General features: G+C 39.7%; 1 protein-coding gene across 1 annotated transcript in view; it reads right to left on the minus strand.

Moving 5' to 3' along the window:
- Positions 1-8,886: 8,886 nt before the first annotated feature.
- The window catches only part of PDGFC (platelet derived growth factor C), a 57,001-nt gene continuing 51,642 nt past the window's right edge, over positions 8,887-14,245 (minus strand). The window contains exons 5-6 of the mRNA XM_010020519.1: positions 10,216-10,433; positions 8,887-9,524 (exon numbers count right to left, since the gene is read on the minus strand). Coding sequence (XP_010018821.1) covers positions 9,408-9,524; positions 10,216-10,433 — 335 coding nt within the window. The 3' untranslated portion in view covers positions 8,887-9,407. The remainder of the gene's footprint in view (positions 9,525-10,215; positions 10,434-14,245) is intronic.

Below are 14,245 nucleotides of genomic sequence, written 5' to 3' on the forward strand. Positions count from 1 at the left end.
AGTCATACCTCATAACACATCCAGAAAACCATCACACAAGACAGTACATTTGGTACCCGCGTGTGAAGGCACAGCAGATCTCACACTACAGGATAGCCTCTGCCAGGACCCTCTCTGTTCCTGAGGGCATACTCTTGCAAAGCCAGTAACAGGCAGGTCTCTGCCACGCTTGTTTTTAGTGTCTTACTCTGCCAGGCAAACTCAGAGCAGCATAAAATTCAACTCATCTGCCTGCAATCGAGAGGCACACCCTAGCCCTTCAGAGCTCCTCAAACAATGAACACCATCAGTTCCCAAACATGGCTATCTTCCTCTGCAAACACCACCCTTAGCCTTATGCTTAGTTTCTTCAGTCTTCCCACACCCGGGTCCCTTTCCAAAGATAAGTTCCTGCCCTCATTTTCCTGTTGCTCAAAGGGAAGATTTTCAAAGGCAGTAATAAAGTCAGACCCTACAGCTCACTGCCTCCCAAGAGGTGCCAGGTGCTTACCTTAAATTTGTGTCCATAAAAAAAGCTCCTCTGGCTCTTTCATTTTTCATCTGTAGAGATCCTGAGCTTTTTAATTTGCACAGACTAACTGCTGTTCTCTGCTTACTAATTCTGTTGCTTAACTACACTGACACTGATCTGAAACATCCAAAAGGACTGCGTTTCTGCTTTCTAGGGCCCATTTGTACAGCTTGAAGGCAGGGAGAAATTGCATAGGCTCAGGCAGTCTAGATTAATGCTTGTATTGCAGAAGGACATGTAAAAAAAGAATATATGAAAGTGAATAAAGCTAAATATTAGATTATAAGATGCTTATTTTAAACGTCTTACATTTTTTCTATGAGAGGGAAGGAAATTTAACTTTCAAGAGACAAAATAATCCTAGCTGAGGAATGGGAGTCCCCTTTCTGCCAATTGGGAATGATTTCTCTAGCTGTTTTCCTGAAACTTAAAAATAAGTCTGCGCCTGGCCTCTTCTCTTGCATTTAAATAAGAGTGTTTTCATGACCTCACTGCTTAAAACTGTCCCACAGGTCACAGAGAAGAAATTTTTCACTGCAGCCATCACTCAGAGCGACCTTCAAGGAGACTATGAGGGCAGCCAAAAGTCTAAAATCCAAGACTGCTTGAAATAGTTGAAAACTAAGCTACCATATTCAAGGCAACAATCTTACCCCACCACAAAAAGTGGTTTGACATGATTGAATGTGTTTAGTATAGCGGTGATGTGTTAAGGTAGGTACTTTATAGAGTAAATTATTTATATAGAGGATCTTGTTCACTGCTTTCACAGTGGAAAAAATGCTGCCCTTACTGATTTAAATGTCACCCTGGAGCATGGGTTAGGGGAACTGCAGCACTGCTTAAACAAATATTCTATTTGTTGTTTCAGATTCCCATGGGGCAAAAAAGATTTCTAAGTATCAGGATAGATTAACTAGCTTTTCATTCCTTCTTTTGTTCCAGGAAGAGACTAGGATGGTGTCATTTGCCTTTATGTATTCTCTCAAATAGAATAACAAGGACAAATCAGTTTTTGAAGGAGTGAATCCTTTCCACAGTTGATTTCCAGGGATACTGGTCCTCATCCCTACCTCCTGTGGTATTCACATACTGGCCTATCTGTGAGCTGGTGGTTATCATCAACCTGTGTGGCACTATTCCTGGTATTGCTGCCTCTGGACAACATGCCATAAAATTACTCTGATCTGATGTAATTTCCTAAATTACTAGCAAGTCCTGATCTCTATTTGCACTTACGAGGTGCTTTTGTCAGGGCAAAGTACCATTAACAAGTTTGAGAGGAAAATGGCTATGTTTTTATGCACTAAGTAAAGTAGAACTAAAATGCAGGAGGACTGTTAGGTAAGCTATTTGGTAAGAGTTCAAAGGCTATCACTTATACAAGAAACTTGATCTTACTTGAAAAATAAAGGTGTGATTTGACACAGGATATTGGCATAGATATAGGTCTTTTCCTATCACATATGATTATTTCACATCCTTATCTTCAGTTTTAACTTAAAAGCAATGATTAACAAAGCAGATGTGAACCCTTAGAAGCCTATTCTGGGAGAAACTGAAGTAAAAGAACTTGTAATCTATCAGATCATAAACATTACAAGGAAATTTGATGCCTAGGTATATCTTTATGGTGTAAGGAAATACTTGACTCTGTGCTTAATAATTCTTAGATCTATGATGATTTGAATATCTCAGCGTTAAGATGTAGATTTAGTGTTAATGGAAATTGTATGTGTGCTAATCACAGAATGGCTGAGGTTGGAAGGGACCTCTGAAGGCCATCTGCTCTAACTGCCCTGCGAAAGCTAGGCCACCTACAGCCAGTTGCTCAGGGTCATGTCCAGCCACTTTTTGAATATCTACAAGGAGGAAGACTCAGTCACCCTTGCAAGAAAGAGTTTCCTGATGTTTAGTGGGAATCTCCAGCTTTTCAGTTTGTCCCGATTGCCTCTAGTCCTGTCAGTAAGTAACACTGGAAAGAGCCTGGCTCCATCCTCTTTGTACTTCCCTTTCAGGCATTTGTAAACACTGATGAGATCCTCCCTGAGCCTTCTCTTCTCCAGGCTGAACAGTCCCAGCTCTCTCAGCCTTTTCTCATACAATCAATTCTCAAGCCCTTTAATCAACTTGGACTTCTGTTGCCCTCTCTCCAGTATGTCCATTGCTTTATTGTACTGAGGAGCCCAGAACTGGACACAGTACTCCAGGCGTGGCTTCACCAGTGCTTAGTAGAGAGAAAGGCTCACCTCCCTTGACCTGCTGGCAACACACCTCCTAATGGAGCCCAGGACACCCTTAGCCTTCTTTGCCACAGGTACACATTGTTGGCTTATGTTCATCTTGGTGTCCCCACCAGGACCCCTAGGTCCTTTTCTTCAGAGCTGCTTTCCAGCTGGGTGGCCCCAGCACATACTAGTGCCTGGGACTGTTCCCTTCCAGATGCAGGACTTTGCACTTCACCTTGTTGAACTTCATGAGGTTCCTGTCAGCCCAGTTCTCCAGGCTGTCAAGGTTCCTCTGGATGGCAGTGCAACCTTCTGTTCTATCAGCCACTCCCGACAGTTCTGTGTCATTTGTAAACTTGCTGAGGGTGTGCTCACTCCACCCCAACATCCAGATTATTAATGAAGCTGCTGAACAGGATTGGACCCACTATTAACCCCAGGGGTACACTGCTAATTAATGGTCTCCAACTACAACATGTTCCACTGATCACTACCCTCTGGGCCTGACCGTTCACCCAGTTTTCAATCCACTTCACTGTCTGCTCATCTAGCCCACGTTTCATCAGCTGCTCTGACACAGCTGTTTAGCTTAGTTTCACCAACTGCATGGAATAAATCCTTATTTTTACACGTAGAAAAAGAGCTATATTACTTTGCTGTTAATGTGCCACACTGCTGAACTACTGGAAATGTGAAATTGCCTAGGTAACTGAAAGGAATTCCTCACAGCCACAGATTTCCATTGTGGTTTAGGCTGTAATTTTCTCTCTTTTATTTAAGGTGTTAGTTATGTGTTTATTTTACTGTTCTTAGGGAAATCACTCAATTTATGACAAAAGAATAAAAAGCAATTAGTGAGGGTGAAAAGCAGCCCCTCTTCTGAAATTGCACGAAACCTTGAAAAGAGTGAAATCAAAGCTTAAATACTATTTTCTTCTTGTCAGTCTCTAAACGAAGCCTTTTAAACAAAGCAGTGCAGTTAATTTTACTATCCTTTGATTCAAAAGGTGGATAATTGTACTGCTCACTGTATGATGCTGTTCTCTGTGAAAGAACCATAAAAACATCATGGCCTTCATTGGCTCTCTCTTCAATGAGTTTCGTGTAGTAGATCCCAAGGTACACCCCACAGGTATGACTGAAACAGGACAAAATGAGACAGTTAAATAAGTTTTCTTGCTAACCTTGTTAACTTATCAGGAGTCTGCACAGTGAAAGAAAAGCAAGTTTACTAAGAGAGATGTGATTTGTCACTCACTCTGAACAGGAGAGACACCAGAATCAAGCTGGCTTGGAACTGCCTGCAGCACTACAGAATCTGAGGAAGGCAGTACAGGCTTGAGTTGAACTGGCACTTGTGTCTCTACCAGGCAAAAAGCAGCTTGCCAAAACAGCTGTATCAAAAGCCAATCCAGGCTGCAGAACTTCAAGACACTTTTTTGAGAAACAGGTGTTTTGTTCAGAAAACAGGCCTGTAAATGAGGTATTCCCATTGATTAACCTCATCCGTCTAACAGAGCTGCCTCAACTGGGAGGGCCAGACTTTGACTATATACTTGACGAAGACAGATGAGTGCCATGAAGACTGGCACAGAGCATGATTCAGAACAGGAATCTAGCTTACATGCTCTGAATCATGCTTTCAAAAAGCTGACATCTTTCTTCCATGACTGAGCTGTAAACCTATTTTTCTTTCTACAGTTCAGGGGAGCTCCAGTGAGGCAATAGGCAAACTGTCTTCTCTGAGAAGCTTTGTCCAATTTATGCTGAAAAAAGTAGCCATATTTTTACTCTGTGATTTTGGCAGACAAACAAACAAAACCACTGTTCCTGGGTTTAAAAGGACTTTGAAAGGCAAATTTTCTGATAAAGCATCCCAAACTAATTTAAATATCGTATCACAAATAGCATCAGAAAAGTAAGTTGGTCTTCTTAACTTCAGAGCTTGCTTTGAATGAGAATCTTGCTATCATGACTCTTTCAGCATCTCTCCATGAGGTTTTATGAGAGCATTTTAACAGTAGCGCTATTACTGTATCTTCAGAAGTCAAACAGAAAGTAATGTTTCCAATTTTTATTTCCAGAGTTTGGTGCAATCAAAATGAGACTAAGTGGCTAGTATCTGAACTGCAAATTTATAAGACTTTCAACACAGTCCTCCATTAGAAAGGAAACTGGGTACAGCAGCTGATGCAGTAGCTACTAAATAAGAGCTTTGTGCTTCTGTCTCTTTCCCCTCTGCACACTCTTGTATCATCCGTAATTTTTCCTTCTCCCCTTCTGCTGGAAAAGGAGCAGTGAGCCTGTGCAACCAGGCAGACAAAGAATAAGGAAACTTTAAAGAGTTTAAAAGCCAACAGATCTGCAGTTAACGCCCTTAGTGACTAAAGTTTTGGTGTTGCTCCACATCACTCCCATGCCGGCCACAGCTGACAGGAGGGTTCCAGGAATGTGAATGTGTACAGAATCCATAAAAACAAGGCTCACCATCAGTTGGTAGCTCCCCACCTATTCCTCTGGGGTAAATAATTACTTTTAGCTGAAGCCTTTTATTTGGAATACAACAAAACCTACAAAATGCATCCTAGACAATTTGGGATTTGTCTGTTTACAGGAGCTACTTTATTCCACTCAGCTGTTTCCACTACTTAGGCCCACTGGAGAGTCATTTCCCACTTTGTTCCCAAACACTGATGCTTACATTAATATAGTCCAGCAGCTCAGGTCTTTAAATAGATGGGAACAATTTGAAAAAATCCCCACAAAGATGTAAGTTCAAAACTTGCAATTTCTATTCCACATTGAAAACCACAGGCCTTCTACCCAGTCTGTTAATCTTTCTTCTATTCACCCAGTATCCTTGGCATTTAGCTGTGATGACCTGTAACTGTGAATGCAACGTTTCCTTGTTAGTAATCCATGATTAGTATCTTCTCTTAGTTTTCACCACACATTTTGCTTAGAAACAACAGAACTTAACAGTAATAATTAATTAAAACCCTCAGAGAAGCATTTCCTGGATGCTGCGGTGTGTAACTGTACGTATAACAAGACTTGTCTCACCTTGAAGCTGCAGAAGTTAACATTCCCCAGAAACATCTGGCTGAAAAAAATCATCTTTGGGTAAGAAAACCTTCTGAGGGAGAAATTAAAACCTCTCGATGAGGGAATTTTAAGCATATTAGGAGAGGTGGAGTCAGGCAATTGTTTCTCTTAAGTACAGTGTGAAATAATCCCTTTATGCTAAAACTGTACCTACTGTAATCACTACATTTACTACATGCAATTCAGAAGTATATTTTTAAAGTTTAAGACCAAAGACTGGCAATGGCATCCCAACTAAACCCAGAGCTGTGCATCTCCCATCCCTTCTGCGGGCTGGTACCATCCCCGCGCTGCCTGCTGCAGACAGCCTTGTATCTGGGGCTGACAAAACCTCCAAGGGAGTAAGGTGTTGGGGACCTATGGGTCTCATCACGGGGCAGCTGGCACCAAATTAGGAGCCCATGGTCATTAGCATTCTTTGTCTCATATCCTTTTCTGCTGTATTTGCCCTGGGGGCCCAGCCTGGCCACCCGCATCCCCTCACCCTTCATGGCCTGGTCCAGCATATTTTACCTCACACCACCTCATTCTTTCCCAGCAACGGGAGGTGACCAACATGATTTACTGTCCTGACAGCAGCTCCTCTGCACTGTCAGGAGGCACCTTCACAACATTTTAAGACTCTTCTGGATGCAAAGACCATAGAAAACACAACAGGATCATCTCGACTAAGACTACTGCAGCCCGTCAGGACACCGTATGAGTACACCCCACCAGAGCACCAGCAGAGGTTACCACTGCTGGGGGAAAAGCTGCTCTACCCAGCAGCACAGAGCAGGAGAACCCTTCATTGCTTCACTCAGTTGGCATCCTTCCCCAATCCCATCCTTTAAAACAACTGAGCTTCTCCACACCCTTTAAGCGAGTGAAGAGGTGGAGTGCTGAATCCCCTGAATATCTAAGGGGAGGTGGAAAAACAAAGTGTGGGCAGTGGCAGTGATGACAGCTTCAGCACTGAGCCTTGAAGGATGGAAAGAGTTTAATGATGCTCTGCAAGAGGATGGCAAACAGATCAGATGGTGATTTTCGATCAGATGAGAGACACAGCACTGTGAAGGGGGATGTAAAGAGCAAAGGGATATGGAGTTCAGAGGCAGATCTGCAGCAAGCAATTGGGAAGGAAACTGCTACAATAAATTGGCAATGAAGGAAGGGAGCCAAAGCCAGAGGGGCAAAAGAAGAAACACTTATGCATATGGAAAACGTTACACTCCATACCATTTATAGTTCCATAAACTCCCCATTCCTCTGCTGCCACTAAATACCTACCCTAAAGTGCATGTTGTGCCTTCTTCCACTACCAAGCCTACAGAGATGATATCTTCTGCATTTTCTATGCAGAAATTTCTGTAATGGAAACACATTTTTCAATTCTTCTACTGAATTATGATGCCAGAGGCTAATTGTATCTCAACCTGCTTTTCAAAAGCTCTTTAAATGACAAAAAAAGGACAATGTTAATGGGAACAAAATCCCCAACATCCCTGCAAAACACTCTTTATTCTGGTCAAAGACTCAAAATTCAGGTAAACCACGTTTCTCATGTAACCATAATTCTGCATTCTGATGCACAGCTAATATTCAGACTGGATAATTATATGCCACATGTACACTAGATATTTTTCTTACTCAGTAGGAGGTTGAGGATGGGGCAAAACAGACCAGCTGTGACAGAATCAGAAGCCACCTGAAAATTTTCCAGAACTGATATCAGAAAGTCATATAACTTGCAAAAACCTTCACATTTCCATTAGAACTCATTTTCAAGATGGAAACAATAACAGAAGATGTTAGCTCACTTTGATGGCTTCACATTGACACAATTTTGAACATTTTTCGTGTTTATACAAACAGCATTCCTTCTTTATACTTTTTCTTCTTGTGGATTTACAATACAGCAGAATTAATAAAGTGGAAGCCTTGGTAACAGAAGACTTTTAAAATGGTAAATAGAAAATCACCTTCTTTAACTTTTCCCATTATTGTATATTGCACAGATAGAAATATGCAACCACACAGAAACACCTATTCTCCCAAAATTAGCATTATTACTTTATTTGGTGATTCATTACAATCTGCAAATCCAATAGCCAAAAAAATAAACTAGGCGTAATGTTAAAGCATTTTACAAGCAAAATACTTTACTGTTTCCTTTTCAATTTGCATAGGGCAGAATAAGTGTATTGGTTAAAGAATATAATGTACAGAAGAACAAAACCATAGTTCATCAAACTGTACTGAAGAGTGTTACGATCCTGTGAGTGAACAGTACTCAAAACAGTTATAACCGTCAGTGGAAAACCATACACTTCAACATTAACAAGGCTGCCTTCCCATGACCAGGGTCCATCATGAAGATTGCAAGCCACTGGGCTTCTTTTCTTATGTTGTAGATCATTCTACTTTAAAGAAATTAAAGAGTTAAAATAAGCCAGAATGCATCTATCTATCTATCCTCATTTCTTCTTATCTGAACAAAGGCCAGTATTGAGAGAGGGCATTTTCAAAGTCAGCTTCTGAAACCGCTTATAGTAACATCTGTCTCTCATATTTTCAGTGTCATGCAACTAGCAAGCTTAGAGCTTCATCCACACATCTCTGTTCATTATTCCTGTGCATCCAGGTAAAAACTGGTATTTTTTCACTTTGTAGCGACAACCTGCAAAGAGATCATGCTCTTTTTCCTATTGTTAACCACATCTCTGTTCCTCCAACTGTATAAATCTGGCTTTAAAGTCTCACAAAACTAAAAAATAGTTGATCTAGGTTGTAATAAAAAAAGAATATTAAATACCTTTGGTAAAAATAGATATATTTAACAAGTTTAGAAAAGCAAATAGTTATATTGTCAAAAGGAGAGTATAAAAATGTACACGATAAAAAATAACAAACAAACAAAAAATCACCAGCCATAGTAGTAAGAATAAAGGAGCTGTTCTTTTCAATGTTTGCTTCCTTAGCTCATGTTATTGTCCAGTCTTCTTTCTAAAAGGCAGGAGCTTTACTAGAGCTTATGGAAAATTCCAGTCCTTCCTACCAGCATTAGGCAAATTATGTTTAATTCAGAACAAGGCAGTCTGTTTTAACCCAAGTTTATACAACAGAAAATGCTTTGATTTAGAGTACATAGGAGTAGTTGAACACAGAAAGATAGATTTCGAGTGTTTTCAACCAGAGGCCAGATGTACTGGAGCTGTAGAAATGAGACAACCAGCAGGATCAAGTCTCCATGATGTGAGCCTTCTAACTTTATTTTTACTCCTAAATTATAAATCCATGTATTGTCAAGAAAATTGTGGGGAAACAAAAACAATACATTTATTTTAAATCCCTCATTGATGCCTTTCTCCCATCCTTTCACTGGGCCTCCACACAGAGCTGTCACACAACATATAATCCCAGTTTGGCTTCTCCTCTTTTTAGAGCTCACTGTAAATCTTGAAGATGGAAGATCCCCGAAGCAAACAACTGAGATTACAGAAGGAGATAATGCACAAGCCCCATAACAGAATCAGCCATTGATTGAATGTGCTTTGAAAGAAAGCAGCACAATTAAATCATGTTTATCCTTCAGTATTCCCTTTGCACACACAGTCACACTCCTCGTGGTGTTCCAAGGGTACATCTGTCAATGATTTATGCAATCCTCGGACACCAATCCTTGGCTTTAGCTGAAGAACCTAAGGAGAAGAACCCAAGCATCAAGAAAACAGCAAGTGCTTCATTACACACCTAGTCTATGAGCAAGATTGCACTGGAAACACACTGTCTGACAGAAAGCATATTAAAATAAATAAATAGGCTTTCCTCAGCTGAATTTAATCATTTATTCCACCCACTAATTATTATTCTTACTTTAACTCAGGCTTATACAAAATCAATTAAAACATGTTGAACAGATACTTGCTTTTATCAAAGAAGAATCTTGCAGTTTCGTATTTCTATGTATTTAAGGGCTAATAGCATACTTAACCCAATGGAATTAACAGATAATTCTACAATAAATACTTTTAGTTATAGATTTATAATCATGGAAATGGACAGGTATCTGTTCCTTCATAAAGTTCACATCTACCACTACCGACAGCTGAACAAGGAGGTGTGGTTGTGATGGGTCTGAACTGCACCAGTAAACAAATACCTCAGGAATGACTTAATAGTTCCACAGAGAAGTATTTTAATGAGAAAGATAGTGCTTTTTTTGATTTTTTTTTTATGTAACAGCTCATTAAGATGGTAAAAAAAAAAATTACTATAAGTGTAACAGATAAAATTTGAAAATATTACTAGTGGTGCATTCCTATAGTAAAATTAAATTCCATAATTGGCTTTCAGTATTTCCAAACACGCAAATGTAAAAAAAGTGCTTACCTCATGGTACTTTTTGGTGACTTTTGTTGGTACACATTGGCACTCATTGCAACTCTGATGACAACAGGCACAGTTTCCACCACAACGTTTAACCAGAAGACACAATGGCCAGAAGATGGTGTCTGTTCGCTTCAGCTCCTCCCTCAGTGACACTGAGAAGTTGCGAGGAGTACAACTATACAGCCGCACCTCCTCCTTTAGGAGGTTGAGATCGACCACTGCAAAGGGACAAACAAACCAGTGCTTTTCAGATTCATAACCTAACTTTATCGGTGGCAAACCAACTTCAGCAGTGCAGAACACTTGAGGAAAGTTCATTTTTGTGCAGGTGGTACAAGTTCAGCACACAAGTCTAATACTGCAGTTATAGGAATACCATGAAACCTAAATGGAATGATTGTTGTATAGGAATATTCACCAATTATAAGTCTGGCAGAGTTGGTTCAAATGAAACAAAGCAAGCTTTGGCTACGATGTTCCAGTACATGTTTTATCAAATCAACTGTAATGGAGTTCTCTTTGTTCATGTTTATACGCTGAGCTCTAATGTCAATATTCTAGACTAATTTTGGATTGGAGAAACACACATAGCAATTAAGAATTCTGAAAATTTCCAAACACATTTTAGATTAATTTGTGTAAAGCATTCAAACTTCTTCCCTTGCTGAAATTTCAACTACTGCTTCTCTGCAAGGACAACGTAAGTATAAGAAAGAATTAAACTATTCATACCTAAGAGGAACACACTTCCATGGACTATGAACTTCAAGAAGTATGTCACAATCAGTGAGTAATTTACAAACAACGAATAAGTGCACAAGTATGTGTATCTATATAACTACTATTAGGCTCCATTTTCCCCTCTTTCTTCACAGCAGCATATACATCTGTATTTCTGTTGCTCCTCTAGGTTTCGTTTTCACTTCACGTGTTTTAAATAAAATACAGCTCCTCCTTGTAAGCCCCTAACTTGAAGTGCAAGTTAAAGATATTAATATTTGGCACTGGTTCCCCTATAAACTGATTCCATTGTATCACACTAAAGTTTCACTATGCCAATGGTTGAACACCAAGCTCATGAAAAGATCTGAAATAGGCCAAGCTCCTTTAGGTTCACCTTAGGCTGCATAGCAAAGAAATAACAGGCCTTGAAAGAGGCAGTTAAGACAGAAAAGCATTGGCCTTGTTTAGTGAAAAAATTAATACTTTTTAACCTCTGTGTGTGTGTGTGTGTGTGTGTGTGAAAAGCAATGTAATTTCATTTATTTCAGAAAAGCCAGACTAGAACGATCACAATCTGGGACCACTTGTCCGAACTGTTCCTCTCCAAACCTACTACCAATAAGCAACAGAAGTCATGTCTAACTCACAGGGGCACTATATTTGGTTAAAAAAAACCCACCAAAAAACAAACAAACCAAAAACAGAAAAAAAGAAAAAAAAAAGAAAAGAAAAAGAAACCCCAATGATAATATGGCTACTGAGATGACTGAAATAGAGGTTTTGAACAAAGCAAAGACCTTTAAACCAACTGGTTTTGAGCTAAAACAAGAAGAATCTAGGAGGAAAAAAAAATACCCAAGTGCATTGATATTACTTGACAAACACTTTACTGTTATTGCTAGCAGTTTGTATACAAAAAGATACAAAATAAAGCTAAAATATTTTCCTGATCTTTATTGCCCTCTAGAGAAATACTTTTTCCCTCTACTGTGTGAAGAGCCTCTAGAGATCATGAAGGAGAACTTCATCCCACTAAGGCAGGATAATACCTCTCAATTCTAGATAACATGTAAGAAACAAAGAAAATTTAGAAGCTGTACTTCTCTAGTAGAAATGCTCACTAGTATTGTCTCAGAAGCAGATCTTTGGGCAGCAGTTTAATTCCATGTTCCTTCAAAGATTTCTTTTGCAGACCACATCCATATACTGGTATCCGTAAGTAAGGGTTTATTGTTGTGAAAGGTCAGTTAAACACACTGAAGCCTTTTCTCTGCTTGCACTTACAGTGAATGCCAAGCCAGGGCACTTCATTCCATCACTATCAGGTTAACACAGGCTCCTAAATAAACAATCTCATTTTTAAGAGCAAGGAGTGTGTAATAACTCCAATAAAGCTACTGATAGGATGCCAGGCTGCCTCCCACACTGCAAGAGCATTCTTTGGAAAAAGCTGAGAAGGGAGCAGAGGAAAAGAGGCAAAACTTCCAGGGGAGAGATTCACTCTGAGAAATTAGAAATTATTTAAACTCTTCTGATCAACTAATAGCTGTCGGCTGAGTCATTCAGAGAGTGGACATGTCTACTTCCATTAATCAAGGACTGTGGATAGGAATGGAAGAGTACTTTCTCCTGTTATGTTTGTAAACATATAGTAAGTGAACTGTCTAAATGAAGATATAATGCCCAATGCACAATGAGAGAAATGCTAGTTCTGCTAATCTGGTAGATTTCTGCAGAGACTGACATGCTTGGTATAGTGAATTTCAAGAAGCTAAGCTCATGCGTCCTAACACAATTGCTGCTCAGCCCTTCACCATGAGAAACTGAAGACAGAAGCTGGGTGCTGATGTCTCTTCCAGCAAGCTCACCAATCAGTGGGAGAGAGATGCCTGTGTGGTTGTGTGCTTTTCCATTACCTCTTGCCTACTGGCAACTGTGGAGGAATGGAAGCAGTGGAGGAATGCATCCATTTCCCAGTACTAGTTGTATGTATAACATAGAGAAAAGGGTAATACACTAAAATGACCAGCAAGTGTATTACACATTGTGTCTCAAAACTGGAATGAATTTGAACCTCGCAGACCTGCAGAAACAATTTTTAAAAAAGCTCTGTGGAAGAACACACAATCAGCTCTTTGTAGGTATGTTTCAGTGTGCCTTGCTGTTATAACAGGCTTCAGGAGAGATGAAAAATGTCATGTTTGATTGCCATGCTTTACAATGCACTAAGGTATATTGCTATTATACCTCACAATGAACCCCTGCCCTACCTTGTGTAATTCAGTTTCATTAAAAGGTCTGTGGCAAATTTATCTAGTGCTTATATAATCACTTCTTTGAAGTGTGTGAATGAAGCTGTTACTTTTTCAAAGAGTTTCTGTCTGTCCAAAATTTATTTTAACACACTGTGGGCACGAAGCTAGATGAGAGAATGTATATATTCCCTTAAAAGTGTTTACTTAACCACAATAAAAGGTTACGTAGATTTCCCTAGTGCACTGAGTTACAGTACCTGTTATAATGTGAACATTTAAACACTCCTTTAACTTGGCTTCCACTCATGTATCATGTTTGACACAACAGTCAAAGTTCTTTTGTCTAACACTAGCTCAGGAGGAATGGGAAGCTCTGCAGTAGCACATGAATGGGAAACATTAAAATAAAAATAACAGAAGAAGGAAAAAAAAGGGAGAAAAAATGTAGATGCAGGTAGGACTACAGTAAAGTGAGCGTTCACTGGCACATACAACTGAAGTAATCAACTTTCACACCAGCCTGAAAGTAACTGTGTTCTGCAATTGGCAATGCAATGGTCTGGCACCCTCTGAGACCTCTATTAGGAGTACCATGGGGAACTCTCCCAAGACATTTTTCTGGCTGGATGCTGCTCCCAAATTCAACAAAACAAATACTGATTGGGGTACTTGTGTGTGGGCACAGACAGCAGTAGGGTGATTTTCATTCCTAAGCACCTTGGAGATGTTCCTGGGAGTACAAGTTTCTTACTGGCTCCTACAGTAGGACAGGGCTGTTGCAAAAGCCCAAAGGAGTAAAAACACACACACAGCCATACGAGAAAAGCATCTAATAAGGACTATGGTTGGACTGTGACTCTTTTCTTCGTAAGCAGACCTCAAAATATGCTGCAATGATTATGCATAGATTTCTGTGGGAACTGATGGGATCATTTTATTGCACAGCAAAATGTATTTTATTTTTAAGTATGTTTAATATTATAAAAGAATTTAGAACTATATTTAGACATCAAAGCATTTGAACCTGGTGTTTCTTCTTTCCTGGCTAGAAG

Source organism: Nestor notabilis, unplaced genomic scaffold (assembly GCF_000696875.1).
Source record: "Nestor notabilis isolate BGI_N333 unplaced genomic scaffold, ASM69687v1 scaffold16278, whole genome shotgun sequence".
NCBI lineage: Eukaryota > Metazoa > Chordata > Aves > Psittaciformes > Psittacidae > Nestor > Nestor notabilis.